This window comes from Schistocerca piceifrons, chromosome 2, assembly GCF_021461385.2.
Source record: "Schistocerca piceifrons isolate TAMUIC-IGC-003096 chromosome 2, iqSchPice1.1, whole genome shotgun sequence".
Lineage (NCBI taxonomy): Eukaryota > Metazoa > Arthropoda > Insecta > Orthoptera > Acrididae > Schistocerca > Schistocerca piceifrons.
Window position 1 is genome coordinate 146,546,459 of NC_060139.1, and position 24,802 is coordinate 146,571,260.

General features: G+C 38.3%; 1 protein-coding gene across 2 annotated transcripts in view; it reads right to left on the minus strand.

The window, feature by feature from the left end:
- LOC124776731 (arginyl-tRNA--protein transferase 1) overlaps nt 1-24,802 on the minus strand; it is a 164,208-nt gene that overhangs the window by 127,240 nt on the left and 12,166 nt on the right. For both annotated transcript variants that reach the window (XM_047251850.1, XM_047251849.1), the window contains exons 4-5: nt 7,084-7,197; nt 6,626-6,766 (exon numbers count right to left, since the gene is read on the minus strand). In XM_047251850.1, the coding sequence (XP_047107806.1) occupies nt 6,626-6,766; nt 7,084-7,197 (255 nt within the window). The remainder of the gene's footprint in view (nt 1-6,625; nt 6,767-7,083; nt 7,198-24,802) is intronic.

The window sequence follows — 24,802 nt, forward strand, 5'->3', positions numbered from 1 at the left end:
TCCTGAAACTTTGTTATTAGACATTTTCGGGATAGTTTACATCTGTCCTCAAGAGTCTGCCAGTTCACTTCTTTCATATCTCTGTGACACTCTCCCACAGGTTAAAAAAACCTGTGACCATTCATACTGCCCCTGTTAGTCCTATCTGGTACAGGTCCCACACACTTGAGCAATATTCCAGAAGCCATCAATCAAGTGATTTGTAAGCAATTTTGTATACTGATTGCACTTCCCCAGTATTCTACCAATAAATCGAAGTCACTTTTACCCATGACTGAATCCATGTGATCATTCCATTTCATATCCCTACAAAATGTTACACCCAAGTATTTGTATGAGTTGGCCGATTCCAACAGTGACTCATTGGTACTATAGTCATAGGACATGACATTTTTGTTTGTTTTTTGAAGTGAAAAATTTCACATTTCTGAACATTTAGACCAAGTTGCCAGTCTCTGCACCATGTTTAAATCTTATCAAGATCTGTCTGAATATTTATGCAGCTTCTCTCACAGTTCTTCATTATAGATAACTTCATCATCTGCAAAAAACCAAGTTATAATATTAATACTGTCTGCAAGGTCATTAATACACAATGTGAACAGTAAGAGCCTCAACACACTTCCCTGGGGTACTTCTGCATATGATGACGTCTCTCTATCCAAGATAACATCATGCTGTGTCCTCCCTACTAAAAAGTTCTCTGTCACGTCAAAAATTTCACTTGATACCCCATATGATCATACTTTTGACAATAAACATAGGTGCGGTATTGAGTCAAATGCTTTTTGAAAATCAAGAAACACTGCATCTAACTGGTGGCCTTGATCCAAGGCTTTCAGAACATCATGTGTGGAAAGTGTGAGTTGGGTTTCAAACGTGTGTGTGTGTGTGTGTGTGTGTGTGTGAATTTCTAAGCGACCAAACATTTGGGTTTCACATGATCGAAGTTTTCGAAATCCATGGTGGTTGCCATTGCTGTTCAAGATACCTCATTATGTCTCAGCTCAAAATATGTTCTAAGATTCTATAACAAATCAATGTCAAGGATTTGGATGGTAGTTTTGTGGATCACTTCTAGTACCCTTCTTGTAGACGTGTGCGACCTGTGCCTTCTTCCAAGAACTGGGCAGGGGCTAACTCAGCCACAAGTTCAATATAGAATCTGACAGGGATTCCATCGGGGCCTGGAGCTTTGTTCAGTTTTAACAGTTGTAGTGCCTCACAAATTTCGGCGTAAATTCTAGAGACACTAGCCCTTCCACCATCTCGAACACCTGATATTTTATGTATGAGTGTGGAGGAGGGGAAGTGTATCTACTGCACCACCCACTTCTGTGTGCAGGTTGGATGTTTGTAATGAGAAGACGATAAGTGGGACAGTCGAATGACACCAACAAGTGTTTACCGCAAGAGCCACAGACACTGTGTGAGAGGACATGGAGTAAATAAATGCTATTCTTTGCTGTGTTAGTGAATGTGATTGTTGTAGAAAAAAAAGAAAAGAAAAAGAAACATTTGACTATAGCCTTTTAACTTATTTTATGTCAGCTCTGAATGAAGCACGACGCATGTGACATCTATAAATTATTTGGTTGTTAAAACCAGGCAATTGTGATTTGAGCTGAACTGAATGTTTGAGGGTACCGAGTTATTTCTGGTGAAAGAGAGAGTAATCTTTTGTTCCTCTAACCAGCATTAATTTTTTGGAGAAGAAGTTGTGGAGATTGATGCAGCCGCATAATCAGAGAAGAGGATCGGCTAAACATTTTAAGTAAGTCAACTGTAGTAAAAGAAGTGGCAAGTTCGCAATCCAGTATTGTACCGCTTCTCTTGCCGCCAAAACCATTAGAGTGTTTCAACTGTTTGTCAACATCCCTGACACTAATACTCTTTCCTCTTTTCAGTGATATGAGGATTAAATTGGGGCAATTCTCCTGGATTTTCCCATCACGCATTGCCCTGTGTTTCATTCAGCAACTCTGTATCTATAGTCCAATGCTTTATTTTACACTTGTTATGCAGTAATCTCTGTTTCTTTAGAAGCTTCTTTGCAGTGACTGTATACCATGGAGGTTCCCTCCCATTATGAACTGTTCTACTGGGTAATTATCTATCCAGTGTGTGATCAACTAATTTTCTAAAGCTGAGCCAGAGTTCTTGGATAAATAAAGATAAATAAATAAGTAAATGTTAATGTAGTTTCTAGTAGTTGGTTCATTTAATTAATAAATGCCCCGATCCATTCCACATCCTTTAATGTTCTCCTTTACGATGAGATTCATAGAATACGACGAATAATGAATAAGAGTGTCACTGATATTATATGGGAAAATAGCAGCACAGAGAAGACATCTATTTGCCCTTAGACACTGCAATTCATAGCTTAAAAGTGTTATTGTTTTAGTCTACAAATGACATCAGGATCACATGCTGTTTGCCAACACATTTACAGTTTTTTTTACAGAAAAGTTGGTGTCTTATTTTGACCAACTTGTCTTTTTTTCCATTTGGCACCTTATTATGTTTTAAGGCACTGTAGATGATTGCCTCAACTGTACAGAGCTCTGTCAATTTGATGTCTGCAAACAATGCTCCACTGTCACAAGTAATGCTCACTGTATCACTAGTAAACTGTGATTAGAACTCTGGTTCACCCCATCACACAAGATGAGAATGGGCTACAACAAGGGAGCATCTCACATATTCACGGCACAATGTTCACCAATACCACAGAGTTGCCTTGTTACCAATCTATTTCTATATTTATTCGTGTAAACATACACTATGTTCACGTGTACGCAAGCTGGAGACAGCTCTGTTATAGAGAGGAGGAAATGTGATGGTCCCTAACAGCTTACAAATGTGCACCACCAAATATGGCCAGGCTGCAGTAGTGTCTGCCATATGAAAGTACACCAGTCACATCCAGCAGCACTGATGCTGTCAAGAAAAGCTGACTACATGAAAAACAGAGGTTAGCAAAGTGCCGACAAATACGATAATATTTCCTGACCAAGAAGATAGTCATTGAAGACATTTACCTACAGCTGTCTATAAGAGGCAGTTGCGTGGAACTCTTGACTCTTGATTAGAGCCTTTATTTGAAAGACAGTGAAATATGCAACCATTTATGACCCAAAACTTGTAAAAATAAGATCTTAAAAATAAAATATCGCTTTATGTAAGTTTTTAAACACACATTATTGTTTTTTTTTATATCACCTCTGAACAAACTGTGTGTGTAGTACTTACTTTTTGCAGTGTTTGAAGCTAACACTTATTTCTGAAATGTCCATATGTGTCTGAAGACAGTGGTCAAGTGTGTGTGACTTTTGTTAGCATGAATGTGTGTGTGCATGTTGTCTAATTCAGAAGATGGACTTTTGGGCAAAAACTTACTTGTTCAGCAGTTTTTTGTTTACCTGTCTGTGACTCAACATCCTCACTACATGATGTGAAGCAATCTGTCCTTTTCATAATACTGTCACTATTCTATCCTGGATTTTCCGCTGTTTGATTTCAACAACAACATTTGCAACAAAATGCCCACACATATCAGTGGTTTGAGGTATGGATACCCAGACCTTCTGGTCCACAATATTAATTCACATTGTGTTGAACACCTTCTCATAGCACATGGACAAATAGTTTTTTCTAAACGTAGATTGATCTGGAACTGTATGCGCTGTGTACTTCGCCAAGAACTGTCTGAAATGTGGATTCTTCAGTTTCTACAATAGGATGCTGCCGTGCACCCTCATCTCATACAAGTCCTTGAAGAATGATTGCATAGTTCAAGATGGATCTCTCTGTTCAAATAACAGTATTCGTTTGCTGTAATTTTCAGCATTATGCTCACACAGCTGCTGCGTTTGGTGGCCCTACAGTGTTGTTAAATATGAAAGTGCTTTTCTGCACTAACTTTAACTTCACGTAGTTTACAAAATAAAATCATAAACAAAACCTTCCACCTTCATGCTGTTGGAGCACTTTACTTTCGGCATGTTGAAGCAGACTGAGTTTATATCCAAACTAAATAATGTGACTACATGTGTGATGTTTATTACTTCAAAAGCTGTCTTTGTTGGCTTCAAGAGTGTTTTGTTGATCCCATGCAACAATTTTCTATGTTAGCGAACCAACTACAGTCCATTTAAAATTACTTGACAATTGGCATCTGTCACTTGCCACTATGTTGTTGCCACATTGGACACCAGCTACTGCTCGGTTATAGGTAACACACGAACATAGCGAATCACTTCACAAAGGCTGTTAACATGTAACGTGGGGCAATGATGGAAGCAGCCGCAGTGGGATATGATGGAAACGGGAGCTGCTCTGTTAACAGCTGACTTTAAGTGATCAATGATTGAACTGTGGCAAGAGACATGTTTTGTAGCACTGAATTTAAACTCATATCCTAAGCTACTCACGACCAAGTGATGTGTAATGTATCTGAGAAAGTGGTGGTCAATAGTCTGTGACAGGACTAAAATCACAATCACTTTTTTCATTGCTATTAAAGCCAACCTCTGCACCCAAACTCAAGACAGGAAAAGTTCAGTTTCAGCAATAAAAGCAAACCATAATTTCCTGTTATCATTCATTACCTGAAACTATTCTCACACTGGCTGCCACATTACCAGCCAGTGAGCAGTCCTGGTTGGCACTCGGTTGCAGATTTTAGGCATCACAGGCACATTCCAAATGAAAAAGGGATGACAGCAAAATAACAGCAAATAAAAAAGTCAATACAACGATGAAAATGATATGCCAAAGAATTAGAAATAAAAAAAAAAATTACATTGAAACCAAAATTGAATACAAAAACTCTTTCGATTAGATTCTGAAATAAAAAAATTTCACACCATTTAATGAGCTTCGAACCTACAACATGCAAGATGGCAGGTTAATACACAACCATAAAGTACAACAGTGAGTGTAGTTGTTACATTTTTGACTGAGAACACTCAGTTGAAATGATGAATTGCAGCCTTCAAAAACTTGGTTTCATGCAATGTCATGCAAAGCTTATCTAATGTAAGCCAATCTCTGATTACGATAACCTCATTTGTGAAGCTGAACATGTGTATTTCAAAAGTGTGTGTGTGTGTGTGTGTGGTTATCATGTATGATGAAACACGAAATAAAAATGTCAGACCCATGTTTCAGGATCCAAACACATCAAGAAAGAACACCGGACAAGGAATTGAAAGTGAACTGACCAATTGCTGTGGCAGTTTGGCAAGGGCTAATGATTTGGTGATGACATTGAGGGCTCTGGAGGAAACCAGCTCCAGAGCGAGAAGTGTCAACTATGAAGTAATTTTAATCAGACAATAGTGTGGTATGCTGACTGTTTACTACAGGCATGATAAATAAAGCTTTGTAATAATTACTGTTTTAATTTGTGACAATATCACTCGATCCAGTGTCATGTGAGCAACATTTTCATGTTTTTATCTTGTGTCCTTAAAGATATGACAAAAATATAAATTTCTGGCTAAAGTTGGCTGATATTTGGCCTATTACAAAACAGGTGTGACTATGGCTTTACATGAACAATAAAATACATTTTTCTTCACTACAATACCTGTATTTGTGCATAAATTGTAAAATTCACCATAAAGTTTAGGCAAAAAATATGACTTGTCATTAAAATCCGAGTCATATTTACAACATTTTACCATCAATCAATGAATATATCTGTTTAGTTGGTCTGGAGTTTGACAGTCAAACTGTCTTCACTGATGATGTACCCTATACTACTGCCCTGTCACTCTGACTTGCAGATGTCACACAATCTGGGTCTGGCAATATAGGAACCCATAATCGCTCAGCTGGTTAAGATTGATTAGCTACCATGTCTACATCTACGGACATCTGGGCTGCTATACGTCTCTTGCTTGTTTAGTTTCTGCAGCTTATATACAACTGGGTCCCCATTAAAAACACGTGAAATAAACTACAAAGTTTTGGCTCCATCTACCACATGGCACTCTAGACTCAAGAAATAAAATGTGCTCCTTGTGTTTGAGAGGGAGGGAGGGGTATATATTTTCCCCTCCATTTCTCTCCTTCTCCCCCCCCCTCCCCCCTCCCGCCCACACTGTATAGATTAAAAAAATTCTACTCACCAAGTGGGAGCAGGAGCGCAGGCGCGCGCCCACCTGCACGCACGCACGCGCGCGCGCACACACACACACACACACACACACACACAAAATGATTTAACTTATGCAAGTTTTTGGAGCCAGTGGTACCTTCTTCTAGCAGAAGGGTTGAAGGGGAAGGAAGAGGGGTGAAGGAAAAGGACTGGAGAGGTTTATGAAAAGGGATACAGTTTGGAAGAGTCACCCAAAACCCTAGGTCAGGGGATACTTACCGGATGTGATGAGAAGGGAAGACTGATTGTTGGGGACTGCACCAGGCGAGATTTGAAAAACTGAGAGCTTAAAGATGGAAGACAGGGCTTTCATAATATTGCACTATTCCATCCTGGGTTTTCCATTGTTTTTATTTATAAGTTTTCTTCTAATTTTGGGGTTTTACCTCCACAGCAAAATTAGAAGAAAAATTTTTGAAATTCTTACTAGTAAAAACTACAAGCACTTGTACTTACCTAAACAAACTTTCTTAGGCAAATTTGCATCTTTCTTCGAGTCAGTTGATGTTTCACTGCTGCCTCCTGATTTTTCCAGGGATAATTCTAATTTATGTTTACCAGGTGGCTCTGGACATGACAGATCACTCCCCTCTGGTTCTACAATAACAAATAATTACAAGAGTTAAAAAGAGAACACATTAGTTACTTAATGTCATAAATGTGCATCTTATATCAAATCTTGTCATATGCAATTCTTATTATTAATTAGAATGCTGACATGATTGTTGTCATTTTATACTCGGCCCATCCATTTGTACAAATAAAACATTATGACTGAAAGTGTCACATTTCTCATTTGCCTGATTTACTTACACACATCAACTTGAAACAATATTTGACCTCTTAACGCACAAGTGAAATGTGTTAAAACATGAATATAGATTACTAAAGGAGCAATAAACCAAAATTTTTACCTATACGTCCAGACAAGGAAGGATCTACAGATAAAACTTTGGCATCTTCTTTATGCTTTTTTGCCTGATCAGACTTCTTTGGGAAATTGGGCACATCCATCATCTCTCCACCATCTAGAAATAAAACATCACAATGTTGACCCTCATACAATCAGTTGTGGCACTGAAGTATCTGAGCTGATCAGCAACCATACCACTTGTAAGTAATATATATATTAAACACAAGTACCCTCCTGCCAATTCCCTGGCTTCAGCTACCCATTGATAACTGTCTGTAGCAAATGAGTATCAGTGTTTAAAAAAAAAAAAATCGTAAGAATGTATAATATGAAAACAGCCCACTAAGTGATACAAGTTGTTATAAAATGATAAGCTGTGGAGAAAGAGGAAGTATCAAGTAATACTTATTCATCTCTAAGTTTCCTTCTGGCTGTAATTGGGCATCTCTTCAGTGCTCTTGAGCCAACTAACTAACAATTAATGAAGTGATCTCAGTTATTTTCTGAATGTTTTTAAACTATTCAGTAATTCTTCCCCTGTAGTCATCTAAGACAGCTAATTAGTATACAAGAAAGAGATTGTTTTGTGCCATTCTTTGATTAAGAAGCTACAACTTGCAGCAATATAAATTTTGACATTTATTTGCAATAAAATATGATACCCATATTACTGAATATATTTTGCAAAATACCTCATTCAGTACAATGCATCATCAAACATCTTGCCTTACTATAAATGGTTTTAATGTACATGATATTTAAAAGAAGGTAGCTCTCCATATAAGTCAGTCCTCTGCAATGCTTTTCATCTCTGCGTAACATTTGTAATCTACACCCATTTGACTTATTTTATCCCCCCCCCCCCCCGCCACCAAACACCATATTGCCAAACTGACTACTCCTTGACCCCTCACAGTATGAGACCTATTAACTGATACATTCTTTTAATAAGTTGTTCTTCCAAACTTGATTCAGTACCCCCTCATGAGTTATCCTATCTACCAATCTAAACTTCAGCAGTTGCTGAACATGCTGCACACACAACACTAATGACTTCAAAATCCCTCTAGCCTAAACCTCTGGTAACATGTTGCCCACTACCTCAGCTAACCCATTCCCTTTGCTCTTCTATCCACACGTAACAGTGTGCACAGAAGTGGACAGAAGAGAGAAGGATTGTGTACTACCACCTCCACCCACTCTTCCTCCCCCCCCCCCCCTCTCCCCATGTATGCACACTCTCACTCTCTCTCTCTCTCTCTCTCTCTCTCTCTCTCTCTCACCCCCCCCCCCCTTTTCTTCAATCCTCTCCCCCTTCTTGCCTCCACATCTCTTACTCGCCCTCCCTCCCTGTCTCCCTCTTCATCTCCACTGTCCTCTCCTTTCCTTCCTTCCCTCCCCCCCCCCCCCCTTTACCAGTCTCCATCCTTATATGCTCTATCCTCTGTACTTCTTTCACCTTGTGCAGCTGAGTCATCTAGGCAAAAGACCTGCCACCTCCATCGGCCCAGGCAAGTACTTTCGATAGTCAGTTTTCAATAATCAGTCTCGTTGCTACTGCAAACATGAGCATTTAGGTATCTGTTATGTCCTATTAGAAAAAGAGGAAGAGCTCGAAAGCTAGTGTTAACTGGCTTCTATTATGTGCTTGTGTGGAGCAATCCTCTATAGTTAAATGGTAGTTTTTCCCTTATTATACATATTAAACTTCAGCATTCCCAAGTGGCACCACATCAAACAAACTTCTATTTTCTTCTTGACTGAACAGTTTATTGTCCACATTTCACTTTGGTACAAAGTTACACTCAAGACAAATACCTCAGGACAAGAATTCCTAACATTTAAATTATATTCATTGTTAACAAATTTCTCTTTTTCAGAAATTATTATTTGCTTTTGCCAGAATGCCTTTTATAGCCTTCCATTTTCAGCAAGTGTCAATTCTTTTGCTGCTGAAATAACAAAACTCATCTACTCCTTTTAATAACTCATATACAAATCTAATCATCTGATTTCATTCAACTATATTCCTTAGTATTGTTTTACATTTGTTGATGTTCAGCCTATAACATCTTTCAAAGACACTGCTCGTTCCAGTTAACTGGTCTTGCTAATCCTTTGGCATCCCTGACAGTGCTACAGTGTCACTGGATAAAATATAAAAGCTTTGATTTCTTCTCCCTGATCTATCATTCGCTTACCAAGTTTTTCCTCGGTTTCTTCTCAGCTTTCTTGGTATATACATTGAAGAACGTCAGAGGTAGGCTACAAATCTGTCTCAGTTCCTTCTCAACTACTCCTTCCCTTTGATGTCCAGCAATTTTTGCCAAATTTAAGATAGCTTAAAACTGAAACTAAGTAGTATCAAACCACAGAAGTTATCTGGTTAACCTGCACAACTTTTGTGCACAATACACAGTTAAAAATCACGAGACCATGTCATTCACTGCTTCTGTGCTACATTAGGTCAAAGATGGGAAGGAAATCGATCACGACATTTTTTCCACCATTTTGTGACTGCAATAAATTTTGATCAAACATAGTATGTTGAGTGCCCCTTAGTTTTTTCACAAATAAATTACTTGTCATCTAATCTACAGAGCTGCAACAGTTATTTGTAGGTCCTCTAAAAGTTATTAATATCTGAACAGACCACCAAAATTTTTTGCATTTAATTTGTGCTTAGTCTGATGACCCACTGCTACATATTATCACCATCTATTTTCTTCATTTTTATTTCATCAGAAGGAGCAGGTGTCTTTTTTGTTAGAAATGTTTTGTTTGTTTTGGATAACCTCTGAATAACGGTAAGAAAAGTGCTTGAAAGTACTTCTGTCAAAATTTTATTTAATAAAATTGCAGCCAAATAACCATATACAGTTACTTTGCTTAACATTTTACATTAAAATTTTACATATTCATTTATCAATTTCACTCTTTTACTGCACAATTCTACGTGGTATCATTCACAGGATTCGTTACACAGTTTACACACACATGTTGTGGTTGTGTCGTGATAAGTTTTGTTTTTGCAAATTAGATGATGAAAGCCGTGAATAGAAAATCTAGTTATGACATGTCGCAGTTCGAAGTTTGGTGCTGTCCATGAGTGGTTCATCATTGCTTCAGTGCCATAGAACTTCGGCCATACTTTTTCTCGTTTGTCCTCCATGATCTTCAGTTGATTTCTGGAAGCCCTGCTATGTGGCATCATATATCGAAGTTTGATGTCTTTATTTAGGAATGTCTCTCTCGCTAGCAGGTACACTAGTCTAGATCTTGTTGTCTTTGAGAGACCTAGTGCTCTTTTTAGATAAGTCGATTTTCCTTTTCTAGTGTTTCTAGATTGGTCCCATATAACCTCCATCCCATAGGCCAGAATTGGTAAGATTTTTGCATTGAATAATTTCATGGCCATTTCTAGACTGAGTAGGCGGATGTTTTTGACACCCTGTATTGCTGTTATTGCTTGGGCTGCACGTTCTGTTGTACGTTTTGTGAAGCATTTGTCTGTTGGTTGCAACGTCACTCCTAGGTATTTAAAGTCTGATCAGATTTTTATTTTTTGTCCTCTGATGTTGATTTCGCATTCTTGGGTGTTTTGCCTCCTTTTCTGAAAAATCACCATTTCTGTCTTTGTTATGTTTATGTGTAGTTTGTGTTTACTGCACCATTTGTCTTTTTTCACAATGATTTTCTGCAGCCTCTGTAAGTCTGTTGAACCTATGGTTATGTCGTCAGCATATACATGTACCTGTACATCTTCTTCATTTTTTCCAATTCACAGTACTTCTTCAGTGCCAAGAATGTACAGCAAAGGGCTCATTGGGTCACCCTGTAAGACTCCGTTCGATTGCAGAATGGGGTTCAAAAAAGAGAGGTTGTCTGATATTGTGATTAAGTTGTATTCGAAGATTGACTTGATTATTCTTGCCCATACACTATCTTCTCCCATTGTGTTTTCCAGTTTTCGGACTATGAGATCTCTTTCCAGTAGGTCAAAGGCTTTGGTAAAGTCTATGAACACTGTGTAGAACATTTGTTTCTTTTGTAGCGCTTTGTCGATGTTGTTTAGAAGAAGCCTGACTGCTCTAAGTGTTGATCTTCCAGATCTGAAGCCCATTTGTCGTTCTTGGAGATGACTGTCCACACAGACTTTGATTTTTTATGTAGTTATCTTTGAAAACATCTTGAACTGAGTATTTTCCAGGGCTATGCCTCTGTACTTGTTTGGATCTGTTGGGTCTCCTCTACCTTTGTAGAGAATTTTATTGTCAAGTGTTTCCATTGGGTCAGAATTCTTCCAAGTTCCAGGCATTTGTTGAATAGTTTGATCCATACATCTTAGAGGGCCTCTTTTGCATCTTTTATATATTCATTATATACGAGGGCAGTTCAATAAGTAATGCAACACATTTTTTTTCTCGGCCAATTTTGGTTGAAAAAACCGGAAATTTCTTGTGGAATATTTTCAAACATTCCCGCTTCGTCTCGCATAGTTTCATTGACTTCCGACAGGTGGCAGCGCTGTACGGAGCTGTTAAAATGGCGTCTGTAACGGATGTGCGTTGCAAACAATGGGCAGTGATCGAGTTTCTTTTGACGGAAAACCAGGGCATCTCAGATATTCATAGGCGCTTGCATAATGTCTACGGTGATCTGGCAGTGGACAAAAGCACGGTGAGTCGTTGGGCAAAGCGTGTGTCATCATCGCCGCAAGGTCAAGCAAGACTGTCTGATCTCCCGCGTGCGGGCCGGCCGTGCACAGCTGTGACTCCTGCAATGGCGGAGCGTGCGAACACACTCGTTCGAGATGATCGACGGATCACCATCAAACAACTCAGTGCTCAACTTGACATCTCTGTTGGTAGTGCTGTCACAATTGTTCACCAGTTGGGATATTCAAAGGTTTGTTCCCGCTGGGTCCCTCATTGTCTAACCGAACACCATAAAGAGCAAAGGAGAACCATCTGTGCGGAATTGCTTGCTCGTCATGTGGCTGAGGGTGACAATTTCTTGTCAAAGATTGTTACAGGCGATGAAACATGGGTTCATCACTTCAAACCTGAAACAAAACGGTAATCAATGGAGTGGCGCCACACCCACTCCCCTACCAAGAAAAAGTTTAAAGCCATACCCTCAGCCAGTAAAGTCATGGTTACAGTCTTCTGGGACGCTGAAGGGGTTATTCTGTTCGATGTCCTTCCCCATGGTCAAACGATCAACTCTGAAGTGTATTGTGCTACTCTTCAGAAATTGAAGAAACGACTTCAGCGTGTTCGTAGGCACAAAAATCTGAACGAACTTCTCCTTCTTCATGACAACGCAAGACCTCACACAAGTCTTCGCACCCGAGAGGAGCTCACAAAACTTCAGTGGACTGTTCTTCCTCATGCACCCTACAGCCCCGATCTCGCACCGTCGGATTTCCATATGTTTGGCCCAATGAAGGACGCAATCCGTGGGAGGCACTACGCAGATGATGAAGAAGTTATTGATGCAGTACGACGTTGGCTCCGACATTAACCAGTGGAATGGTACCGTGCAGGCATACAGGCCCTCATTTCAAGGTGGCGTAAGGCCGTAGCATTGAATGGAGATTACGTTGAAAAATAGTGTTGTGTAGCTAAAAGATTGGGGAATAACCTGGTGTATTTCAATGCTGAATAAAACAACCCCTGTTTCAGAAAAAAAACGTGTTGCATTACTTATTGAACTGCCCTCGTATATTATAGGGTCCTGCTGCTTTCTTGTTCTTCAGTGCTTTTATTACTTCTTTTACATCTTCTTCATTTAGTAGTTCCCACACACTGTCTTTTTCCTTAGTTTGATGTTGTTTCTCTTTCTTTGGGGGTGTTTTCATTCCTTGTTTGTTCAGTATCATACTGAAGTGGTCTTCCCATCCCTTCATGTCTATGTTTGGTGTTTGAGCCATTTTCTTGGTCTTGCTGCTATGTATGGGTCTTTTTCTGCTTCATCCATTTCTCTTTTTGCCTCTCTTTCTATGTGTTCTTTTTTCTTCTCTTCTATTAGTTTTTTTGTAGATTCTCCTCTCTTTTGTGTACAGTTTGTATGTTTCCTCGTCGTGCTGGTTTCTTAATCCATGGAGCATTCTTAGAACAGTGTTCCTTTTACTGAAGCATTCAGCATCGAACCATCTTTTGCCGTCCCTGTTTTTGGGTTTGTTTGTACCACTGAATATTTTAGGAAGTCTTCTATTTGCCTGTTGCTTTTTCAAGGTCTCCTTCCTCTATTAAATTTTCTATCTGTGTTATTTGTTCTTGCTGGTTTGTTAATTTTTCTTTATCTATTTTTCTTTGTTTGATTTGGTGGGTCTTTCTTGCTGGCAGTGATGTGACGTTATTTATTTTTATATTCACTGGAATGTGCTTTCATATAGGAGTGATGGAGTCATGCCATATTGGTTGAATACTTCCTTTTATTTCTCCTCTTGTTAATGCAATATCAATGGTGCTTTTCCCATTGTGGCATATATATGTAGATATCTGTCTATCGTTCAGTAGGGTGAAACCATCTTCTTCTAGGATGTCAATGACTAGTCTTGTTTTCTAGTTCTCCGTGTCTATTCTGCAGTTGAGATCGCCTGCAATAATGGTGGGTTTGCTGTCGCATTGTTTGATGAGTGGGACTATTTCGTCAATCATTACTACAGCGTTTGTGTGCGGTTTAAAATCGGTTTACAATAAGCTGCAATTATATTTATGTTTGCTGCTTCTACTAGCATACTATTTTCTTGTTAGAAATCTTTATGTTGCCAGTTGTCTATCAGAAAGGTTTCTGTTAGAATTGCAAGATCCGAGTTTTGCAGAATGTCTGTTGGTGTTAGGTTAAGAGCACTTTTTATTCCCTCTGTATTCCACAAGACTACTTTTATTTCTTGCTCTTCTGGTTTTCTTCTTAGTTTAGTTGAGCTCTGCTCCCTCTTCCATGGATCGTCTTGGGAAACAAAATCGACGTACTTTTATGTTTTCAGGCCAGAATTCTGGTTCTTGTGTGATTTGTAGATTTTCAAACTGCTGTCAAACCATCAACTAAACAAGTGTAGTTTGCATAAGAAACATAAAAATGCTTGTATAGGAGTCACATTATCTACTCTGATTATTAAGTATAAATTTTTCTAATGGTTCTACTGCTTTTAAACATAACAGTCGACCTGACACATTTTTATTTTGGCTACATTCATTATCTTTGAAGAGGTTTAAAGTCCTGCTTTTTAAGTCACCAGAAAGGATTTTCCCCTTCTTGTTAGGCATTGCAAACATAAACCACATACTGTACAAATGTATTTATGTTGAATAAACAGTCAAGTGTTCATAAATATCTATAATGGATTAGCTTAATCACACACTGTTCAAGCTCTGTAGCTTCTTTTTAACATTTTAATTGGTACTATAAATTCAAAAGCCACTTGTGGTATCAGTCAAATTTCTGGAGCAAGTGTTAACATTTACAAGTCTATTAGATTAGATTTATTTTCATTCCAATTGATCCATAGTGAGGAGGTCCTCCAGGATGTAGAACATGTCAGAAAAACAATAGTACATGACAAATATTTACAACTGAAACAAATAAATAATGTACCTACCACAGGTCCCAAGCGGAATGATCGTCATTTTTTTTTTAATGAACACTATATGAAAGAATCATTTTACAAACACTCATTTACTAAGATCGCATTAATGCACTGAATTTAAAATTTAAAAAAATGTTTTTATTTATTTATAAGGTAATAAACATATAATAGAACTACAACGATACTTATGTACAACAAATATATAAGTACAGGGTGGTCCATTTATAGTGACCAGGCCAAATATCTCGTGAAATAAGCAACAAAGAAAAAACTACAAAGAACAAAACTCGTCTAGCTTGAAGGGGGAAACCAGATGGCGCTATGGTTGGCCAGCTAGATGGCACTGCCAAAGTCAAACGGATATTAACAGCATTTTTTAAAATAGGAACCCCCATTTTTTATTACATATTCGTGTAGTATGTAAAGAAATATGAATGTTTTAGTAAGACCACTTTTTTCGCTTTGTGATAGATGGTGCTGTAATAGTCACAAATGAATAAGTTGTGGTATCACATAATATTCTGCCAGTGCGGACGGTATTTGCTTCGTGATACATTACTCGTGTTAAAATGGACCATTTACCAATTGAGGAAAAGGTCGATATCGTGTTGATCAATGGCTATTGTGATCAAAATGCCCAATGGGCGTGTGCTATGTATGCTGCTCGGTATCCTGGACGACATCATCCAAGTGTCTGGACCGTTCGCCGGATAGTTACGTTATTTAAGGAAACAGGAAGTGTTCAGCCACATGTGAAACGTCAACCATGACTTGCAGCAAATGATCATGCCCAAGTAGGTGTTTTAGCTGCTGTCGTGGCTAATCCGCACATCAGTAGCAGCCAAATTGTGCGAGAATCGAGAATCTCAAAAACGTCGGTGTTGAGAATGCTACATCAACATCGATTGCACCCGTACCATATTTCTATGCACCAGGAATTGCATGATGATGACTTTGAATGTCGTGTACAGTTCTGCCACTGGGCACAAGAGAAATTGCAGGACGATGACAGATTTTTTGTAAGCGTCTACTAAGTGATGAAGTGTCATTCACCAACAGCGGTAACGTAAACTGGCATAATTTGCGCTATTGGGCAACAGAAAATCCACGATGGCTGTGACAAGTGGAAAATCAGCGACCTTGGCGGGTTAATGTACGGTGCGGCATTATGGGAGGAAGGATAATTGGCCCCCATTTTATCGATGGCAATCTAAATGGTACAATGTATGCTAATTTCCTAAGTAATGTTCTAGCGATGTTACTACAAAATGCTTCACTGCATGACAGAATGGCGATGTACTTCCAACATGATGGATGTCCAGCACATAGCTCGCGTGCGGTTGAAGCGGTACTGAATAGCATATTTCATGACAGGTGGATTGGTCATTGAAGCACCATACCATGGCCCACACGTTCACCGGATCTGATGTCCCCGGATTTCTTTCTGTGGGGAAAGTTGAAGGATATTTGCTATCATGATCCACCGACAATGCCTGACAACATGCGTCAGCGCATTGTCAATGCATGTGTAAACATTACGGAAGGCGAACTACTCGCTGTTGAGAGGAATGTCGTTACACGTATTGCCAAATGCATTGAGGTCGACGGACATCATTTTGAGCATTTATTGCATTAATGTGGTATTTACAGGCAATCACGCTGTAACAGCATGCATTCTCAGAAATGATAAGTTCACAAAGGTACATGTATCACATTGGAACAGCCGAAATAAAATGTTCAAAGGTACCTACATTCTGTAGGTTAAAAACCTACCTGTTACCGACTGTTCATCTAAAATTGTGAGCCTTACGTTTGTGACTATTACAGTGCCATCTATCACAAAGCGAAAAAAGTGGTCCAACTAAAACATTCATATTTCTTTACGTACTACACGAATAAAAAATTGGGGTTCCTATTTTAAAAAAATGCAGATGATATCTGTTTGACCCATGGCAGCACCATCTAGCAGGCCAACCATAGTGCCATCTGGTTTCCCCCTTCAAGCTAGACAAGTTTCGTTCTTTGTAGTTTTTTCGTTGTACGCTTATTTCGTGAGATAAAATTGTGTGTTCCTGAATAACGCACACCTTTTTGTACAAGACTAAGTGACTTTAAATCCTTGTGAAGATTATTCTTATTTCTAGTATTGATTCCATGACTTGAGCTGTTGATTTGAAAAAGTGATATATTTTTAGTGACAAATTTCATTAAAGAATAAATATATTGGGAAGCAGTAGTTAATATCCCTAGCTCCCTAAACAGGCTTCTGCAGGATGTTCTTGAGTTCCCACCACATATAACTCTTATTGCACGTGTTTGTGCCCAGGAAACTTTAGCTTGGTTTGATGAGTTACACCAAAAAATAATCACATATGACATTATGGAATGAAAGTAAGCATAGTATGCCAACTTTTTCATTTTTATATCCCCTATGTGTGACACAACTCACATTGCAAAGAGAGATTAGTTAAGACGCTTTAGCAGTTCTGTGGTGTGCTCCTCCCAGTTGAATTTACTATCAAGCTGTAATCCCAAAAATTTAATACCATCCACTTCTATCTGCTTGTCATCCTATGTCAGGCATATATTCGTGGGACACCCCCTACAAGTTCTGCACTGCATTTAGTGTGTTTTTTCAAAGTTTAGAGACAAAGAATTGGCTAGGAACCAGTGATTAATCTCCACAAATATTTTATTAGCTGATCTTTCTAAGGCTTCACTTGATTTGCTATTTATTGCAATGTTTGTATCATCGGCAAACAAAACGAAATTGGCATCTGGTAATGTTACTGATGAAAGGTCATTGATATAAACAAGAAAAAGTAAGGGCCATAAAATGGAACCTTGTGGCACCCCACATGTAATTAGTTCCCAGTTGGATAATGCCTGATAGCTTAATACATGTCTCTTTCCTAATAACACCCTTTGTTTCCTGCCAGAGATATGAGACTTGAACCATTTTGCAGCATTTCTTGTTATACCATAATATTCTAATTTACTTAAAAGGATATTGTGATTTACACACTCAAATGTCTTTGACAGATCACAAAATATACCATTTGCTTGCAATTTTTTGTCTAATGAATTAAGTACATTTTCACTTTAAGTGTAGATAGCCTTCTCAATATCAGAACCATTTAGAAATCCAAACTGCATCTTTGACAGTATGTTATTTGTGATAAGATGGTTATAAAGCTGATTGTACATTACCTTTTCTAAAATTTTTGAGAATGCTGGCAAAAGAGAAATTGGATGGAAATTTGATGCTATTTCTTTATCTCCCTTCTTAAACAGTGGCTTAACTTCAGCATATTTCAACAATTCAGGAAATATTCCACTCATAAACGACTGGTTACACAGATATCTTAATATGTTACTTAACTCAGAATCACATTCTGTAATTAACTTTGTTGATATTTCATCATACTCCCTGGATGTTTTTGATTTTAAAGATTTTTGATGGACATTACTTCTGCTGTGGTAATGGGGGTCAAATTCATATTGTGGAAGTTACTTGAAATGTCTGGTCTGAGGTATTCCATAGCAGCATCTACAGAACCTGACAGCTCCATCTTTTCAGTAACAGTTGTAAAATGTTTGTTAAAAAGTTCTGCAACACTATACACACCTGTCACCAATGTATCATTTAGTCTTAATGCTATTTGTCCCTCTTCATGTCTGGTTCTACTGGTCTCCTCCTTCACTATATACCATATTGTCTTTATTTTGTCATCTGATATGACTACCTTTTCCTTGTAATATATTTCCTTTGATGTAAGAATTACAGTCTGTAATGCAGTATTTCTTGTGATGTGCTACAGCATCAACATCAGAACTGTTTCGGATTGCCAGATACAGTTTTCTTTTTGTTTTACAAGATACCTCTATTCCATGATCAATCCATGGCTTCTTTGTGGACTTTGCTCTAACCTTGGTTAGTTTTGGGGGGAAAACAGTGTTCAGATAAGATAAGGACTTTATTAGCGAAAGTATTATATTTTTCATTCATGCCATGACCACTGTAAACATCACTCCAGTGAATGTCTCAAAGGAGTGTCCTAAAATAATCTATGTTTGGCTTATTGATTACCCTCTTGAGCTTAGATTTGACAGATTTTATATCCTGTTCAGTATTAAGATTTAACAGAAGGAACTGTATGTCATGGTCTGAGAGGCCATTGACTATTGGTTTTGTAATATAATTTTGTTCATTGGACTTTTCTATAAAGATATTATCAATGGCTGTTTGTGAGCATTTGGCTACCCTAGTGGGGAACTTAACAGTGGGAATTAAGTTGAATGATAGTGTTACTGACTCAAATAAGTTCTTATGGGAGAGTCTTTAAGGAAATCTACACTGAAGTCACCAGCAACCACTATTTCTTTGTTTTTGGTTGTTAAATGGGCCAGTACAGCTTCAAGGTGGTTTATGAACAGATTGAAGTTACCTGCAGGTGCTCGATATACACTTAATATTATGAAGGGTTTTTTGTGAAATTCTACTTCTGTTACACATGCTTCCATATATGGTTCTAGGCAAAATCTATGAATGCCTATGCTCTTAAATTTATGACAGTTCCTGATGGATGTGGCAACTCCTCCTTTCTCCATTTCTGCTCTACAAAAGTGAGGTGCTAACCTAAATCCTGTAACACTTAAAAAGTTCTATACCAGTGGTCACATGATCTTCAGATGGGCAGATTATGTCAGCTGGGTTTGAGGACTCTAATTCATCTATGCAGATACTTAATTCATTAATTTTATTTCTCAGTCCTCGAATATTCTGATGCAATAAAGATAGCTGACATTTCACATTGACTGAGTTAAAATGGGTAGAGTTGAAATTTCTGCTGATTGTTGAAAATTCTTAACCAATAGCTGTTTATGCTAATGTAACAAGCTAGAATTATGTTTTATGATTTCTTTCTCAAATTGAAGGTTTGTCTCAATCCTAAACTCTCTTAAAACTTGGTTTCTTTCTGTCCTCCCTGCCCTAAAAAAGGGTCTTTTCCGAAGCCTATAACCACTGGTATTTTATCACTCACTACAGTGCCTCCCCCCTTTAACTTTCCTGCTATTTTCCCAGCCAGTTTACCCTTCCCTTTCCTGTTGAGGTGAAGGCCATGCATAGTATAATCCCACCTATTGAGAGAATCAACAGGAAACACACCAATGTGTGACCCTGCACCATACATAAGCAGCTGTTCCAACTCCAAATTAACTCTCTTGACAGAAGAGTTCAGATGAGGTCGGTCATGGTGCCCACAAAGAGATACAAACTCAACACTAGTATGCTTCGATGCTGATGCAATCTTTGCTAGGTCACATGCTATACTGTACCCAGGATCTCTGTCAATACTATTACCTGGTCCACCCACTATAACAACGGTGTCTTCCTTAGTGAAATCTTTGCAAAGTGATCCTAAATCCTCTGTCACTTGCTCAAGACCAGCATCTAGTTTTAAAAAAATTGGTGACCTGGTATTCTGATCCTAGTTCATCCTGGAAAAGTTGGCCAACACATCTTCCATGGGAACTACCTAACAACAATACTTTCTTTCTCTTTACTGATTTCCCTACATTCTTATTTTTCAATTTGCTGCTGAAAGTTTGTTGTGTCCTGTCTACACCTGCAACTGCTTGAGGCTCACCAGCTTCTAATAACTGTGGCAACAGGTCAAACCTATTCTCCACACTCACCACAAAGCTGTCAGACAAAGTTCTAGGCCTGTTCCTCCTGTTGCCTGTTGCCAATTCCCACCTCTCTTTACCCTTCTCCCTCCTTAACCTGTCAAGATCTCCCCTGGCCTTGTCTAACTCAGCCTGAAGGGCGGCAATTTTCCCCTCCTGTTCTAGTGTCTTCCAATCTCTACTACATATCCTACAAAACCACTGATGAGTCTCATTTACTGCCCCCATTCCCATGCCACTACAGTCACCCACATGGAAAAAACTATAGCACCCGTCACACCAGAGCCCCGACCTAACAAGTCTATGGGAAGTCACGCACTTTTCACTCATGATAAATGTAATAGTTTATTGAGAATAAGTCAGTTAAATTACAGATAAACACAAAAATATGATTCCACAAATTTGGGCCGGCCGCGGTGGTCTAGCGGTTCTAGGCGCGCAGTCCAGAACCACGCGACTGCTACGGTTGCAGGTTCGAGTCCTGCCTCGGGCATGGATGTGTGTGATGTCATTAGGTTCGTTAGGTTTAAGTAGTTCTAAGTTCTAGGGGACTGATGACCACGGTAGTTAAGTCCCATAGTGCTCAGAGCCATTTCCACAAATTTGGCCTATACGCAACTGTATGTAAACAAAAACAAGAGTGCAAAGTTTCTGAAACAACAACTTAAACTTCATGCTACTTTCTGGAAATGTGAGTTAAATAAGGAAGAGGTACACTACTGTTAAATTGCTGGAGAGAGCAAAGAACAACTAAACGAAATTATATAGATTTGCTGCGGCAAAACGCAAACAGAAAATACGGCTGTAACCCAACTGTACGATCTTTTCACGTTTTCTGCTATATTATGTAAAGAAAAATGAAACCTTTAAAGGTACGCTTAAAAAGCACACTGATACACCTATTTACCATGTAACAGTACTAAACTAATTATTTTTATAATCTAAAATGACTTATCTTTACGAGAACACCAAAACTTGCTCTAGTCGCTTGTCTGTAGGGCTGCCAACATTTACAAGTCTCAGAATTTAAAGAAACTTTCATTGTTGACCATTAGATAAATATTGTGTTTTATGCAGCCTTGTGGGTGTTATTTGGAGATTTTGACATTTTAGAGTGTAATGAACAAGACTTAGCAAACCTGAGTTGATCCTTCCTGCAGTCTTCATATAATCATCATCAGAGTATAACAGAGCAACAACTTTTTGTGACTCACATTCTGGCATGTTGGGTACAATCTTTGGTCTAATGTACATTTTATGCAATTTCTTAATTTAGCTGTTCCTGTGTTATCAAGAGCATGCAAGCCAATTTAAATGACATAATTTGCTTTTGCGAAAGGGCTGCAACGGCGTTTTTGCAAGAACTGTGAGTGTGTGGCAAGGCTTTATGATAGAAGCTGATAACTGACTGATTGGGTTTAAGGGAAGAAACAGTAAGGTCAGCAGTGCCAGAACTGTGAGTGTGTGGCAAGGCTTTATGATAGAAGCTGATAACTGACTGATTGGGTTTAAGGGAAGAAACAGTGAGGTCAGCTGTGCCTTGTTCACCTGAAGTTGGTGACATCTGCTAGAAATTTGATCAAACTGTAAAAATATGTAGAAGTGGTAAAACAGAGGCAATGAAAGCAATATGCATTCCAGCTATGAGAAATAATTGCATGAGATATAAAAGCATATGGGTTGGACTGTTATGCACACAATTCCTTCAAGACAGGTGGCGAGGATAACCACAACAGTGAAAGGGAAAAGGCTAACAATGTAATGAACACCAATAGGGCAGACAATAATAAAGTAAGTTGAGAGATATAATGAGAGCAATAGATTTCTACATCAGCTTGTATCAAGGATAAGGAATTCTTAAGATCTCTCTTACATCAGAGTGTTATCCTAAAACAGTGAATGAGTATGTAGGAGGGGAGGCTAACTGCATCTAAAAGTACAACAGAATAGCAGGGGACAGCCAGGACGTGCGGTGGAGGAGGTAGGGTCAAGGACCTCCTGGGCAGAATATGCAGTAAAAGCACTCCAACCCTAATCACCCCTTGGGCCTTTTTTTTTTTTTTTAAACTACATCTATATAAAAGTAGGGTCCTTCTGCACTTGTGTTCTTTATAATAATTCTGGTCCCGTCACTGGAGCTGTACCTGTAAAATGACTCTATTCCATGTACTTTACTTTTTCATTGTCTATTTTATATTTTACATCCATCAGATCTTGCTTCTGATGAACTTTATTTCTGCTGTTATAATTTTATTTTTTCCTATATTTTAAATCCACAAGCAAGGATAAGCAGAAAGTATGTATTCTATTGAGAACTTATGCTTTACATTGTTGTCATTTGATGTCAAACTCCAAAGATTCTTTGAAACTGATTCAAGCCTTGTTCCTTCCAGAATTAAGTTTGAAACTCCTCCCCATCCTCCTCCTCCACCTCCTCTCTACGTGCCATTAATACTGTTAAATGCACTGATTTTTTGATAAAAATTTTCAACATTTGAGGCTTCTTCTGTACTGTCTCCTCTATTTTCTTTAACATAATGGCACCATCAGTAAATTCACATCAGAGGTCTAACCCTTCTCAATCTCATTCATAGGTCTTCATTATTTTCTCCACAGCCATGATGAAATGAGGTAAGAACCAAAAAAAATTCTTTCTGAATAGATTACATTACTCCAAACCATTCTATTAAGCCATTTTCTATTTCAAAGTAAGAGGCCTTCCTGTACTCCCATGCATCTACTCTAACATTCTTACTACAGATATGTTTTCCCTAGCCTATTTATGTTATCTTTTCTAGCACATTTGAAGAGAGTGACAATAATTTAATGATGCTCTATTGAAAGCAAATGCAAAAGTCAGGAAAAACTAAGGCAAGATTGTGAAGAAAATATTAGAAAATAGAACAACAGTAGAAACATTATGAATGAACACAGAAGTATACATTCACACAGAAAAAATAAAATCTGAAATTAGGAAAATAAGACCTTTTTTGGGGGGCACATGCAGAGATGAAGTACTCACAGAATGACAAAAGTATACAGCATTTTGAAAAATAGAAATGTAAATCCAATTATGGAAGTGCATGAAGACATACATCAAATTAGCATAGATAAATGAAAAATTGAAGAAAGAACAAAATACAGAAATAAAATTACAAGTGTGATGGTTTTTTTTTTAAGAAAAAGATGTTCCAAAAGGAGAATGAAGAAAATGTGCAACAGAAGAGAGAACAGAAATGACTATGGGAGACAGCATAAAGCTCGCTTAGTGGCTTAAACATGCTTGTTAATGGACCTGTTCAGAAAGAAGAAGAAGAAGAAGAAGAAGTAGTAGAAACCATAATTTAATTATTTCCATTACCTGCCTTGTTCAAAATAAGATCTAGCAACTCAAATTGCTTAATCACTTGGGATCTTACTCAACGAATTTCATTTATGAAAGTAAAGTGACAGTGTTTTCTTGAAGCAACACTGTAAAGACTTTCCTGTTTGTCACCTTCTGACATTGAACGGTTGTTTTTAGACAATCTGGCATCTTGTTTCCAGTCCAAATGACAGACAGTATTTGGTCTATGCAGGCACTTCTATTGTTTCGTTAACACAGCCTGTGAGTTTGTCAAATGCTGTTGATTTCTGTTTCACATCCTGATTAGTTCTCTCTCTACTTCCAGTTAAATTAGATGTTGATGCGCTTTACTTATTCTGTCCTCTCTGCAGTTAGTGTCATTGATATTACTGGCAATTCTAATGAGTAACATATTCAAAGAGTTCATGTCTACACTGGTTTCTCCTTATTCTTCATGTGTATTGCTTCATCTGTTTGTGTCCTGCTGACATGTTCTCTTTACTTTTAAGACCAGCTTGGCAGTAAGCCCTTAACTTGGCAGCATATATCCAATACATATATTTTAATCTTTAATCAGCCGTTATACGAGGGTTGGAACTTAAATAGTGGCAACTATTTATTTACAGCTCGTACAAAATTGATACATATTTCAAAGTTTTCCTCACCTTCAAAGTAGTCACCAACATTGTGTATAACCCGTTGCCAGCGATGTGGAAGTCGTAGAATACTCTTAGCAGTACCAGTTGTGTTGACAGCTGGAGCAGCACGGTCTATTGCTCGACAAATTTATAGCAGCTCTGAAGCGAATGCCTTGAAGTGTGTACTTCAGTTTAGAAATCAAGTTGAACTCACAAGGGCTTAAGTCAAGGGAGTGCAGCAGGTGGTATATCAATTAGCAACACCATCAGTCAAACAAATCAGTAACAACTTGCACTGTACGTGCTTGAGCATTATCCTACAAAATGATGGTCAGGTTCTGCAGAAAGTGTCATCACTTCTGTCTCTTAAGCTGGTCCTAGGTTGTGTTCCAAAAATGAACAGCATTTGCTTCAGAATTGCTACAAATTCGTCAGACAATAGACCACGCTG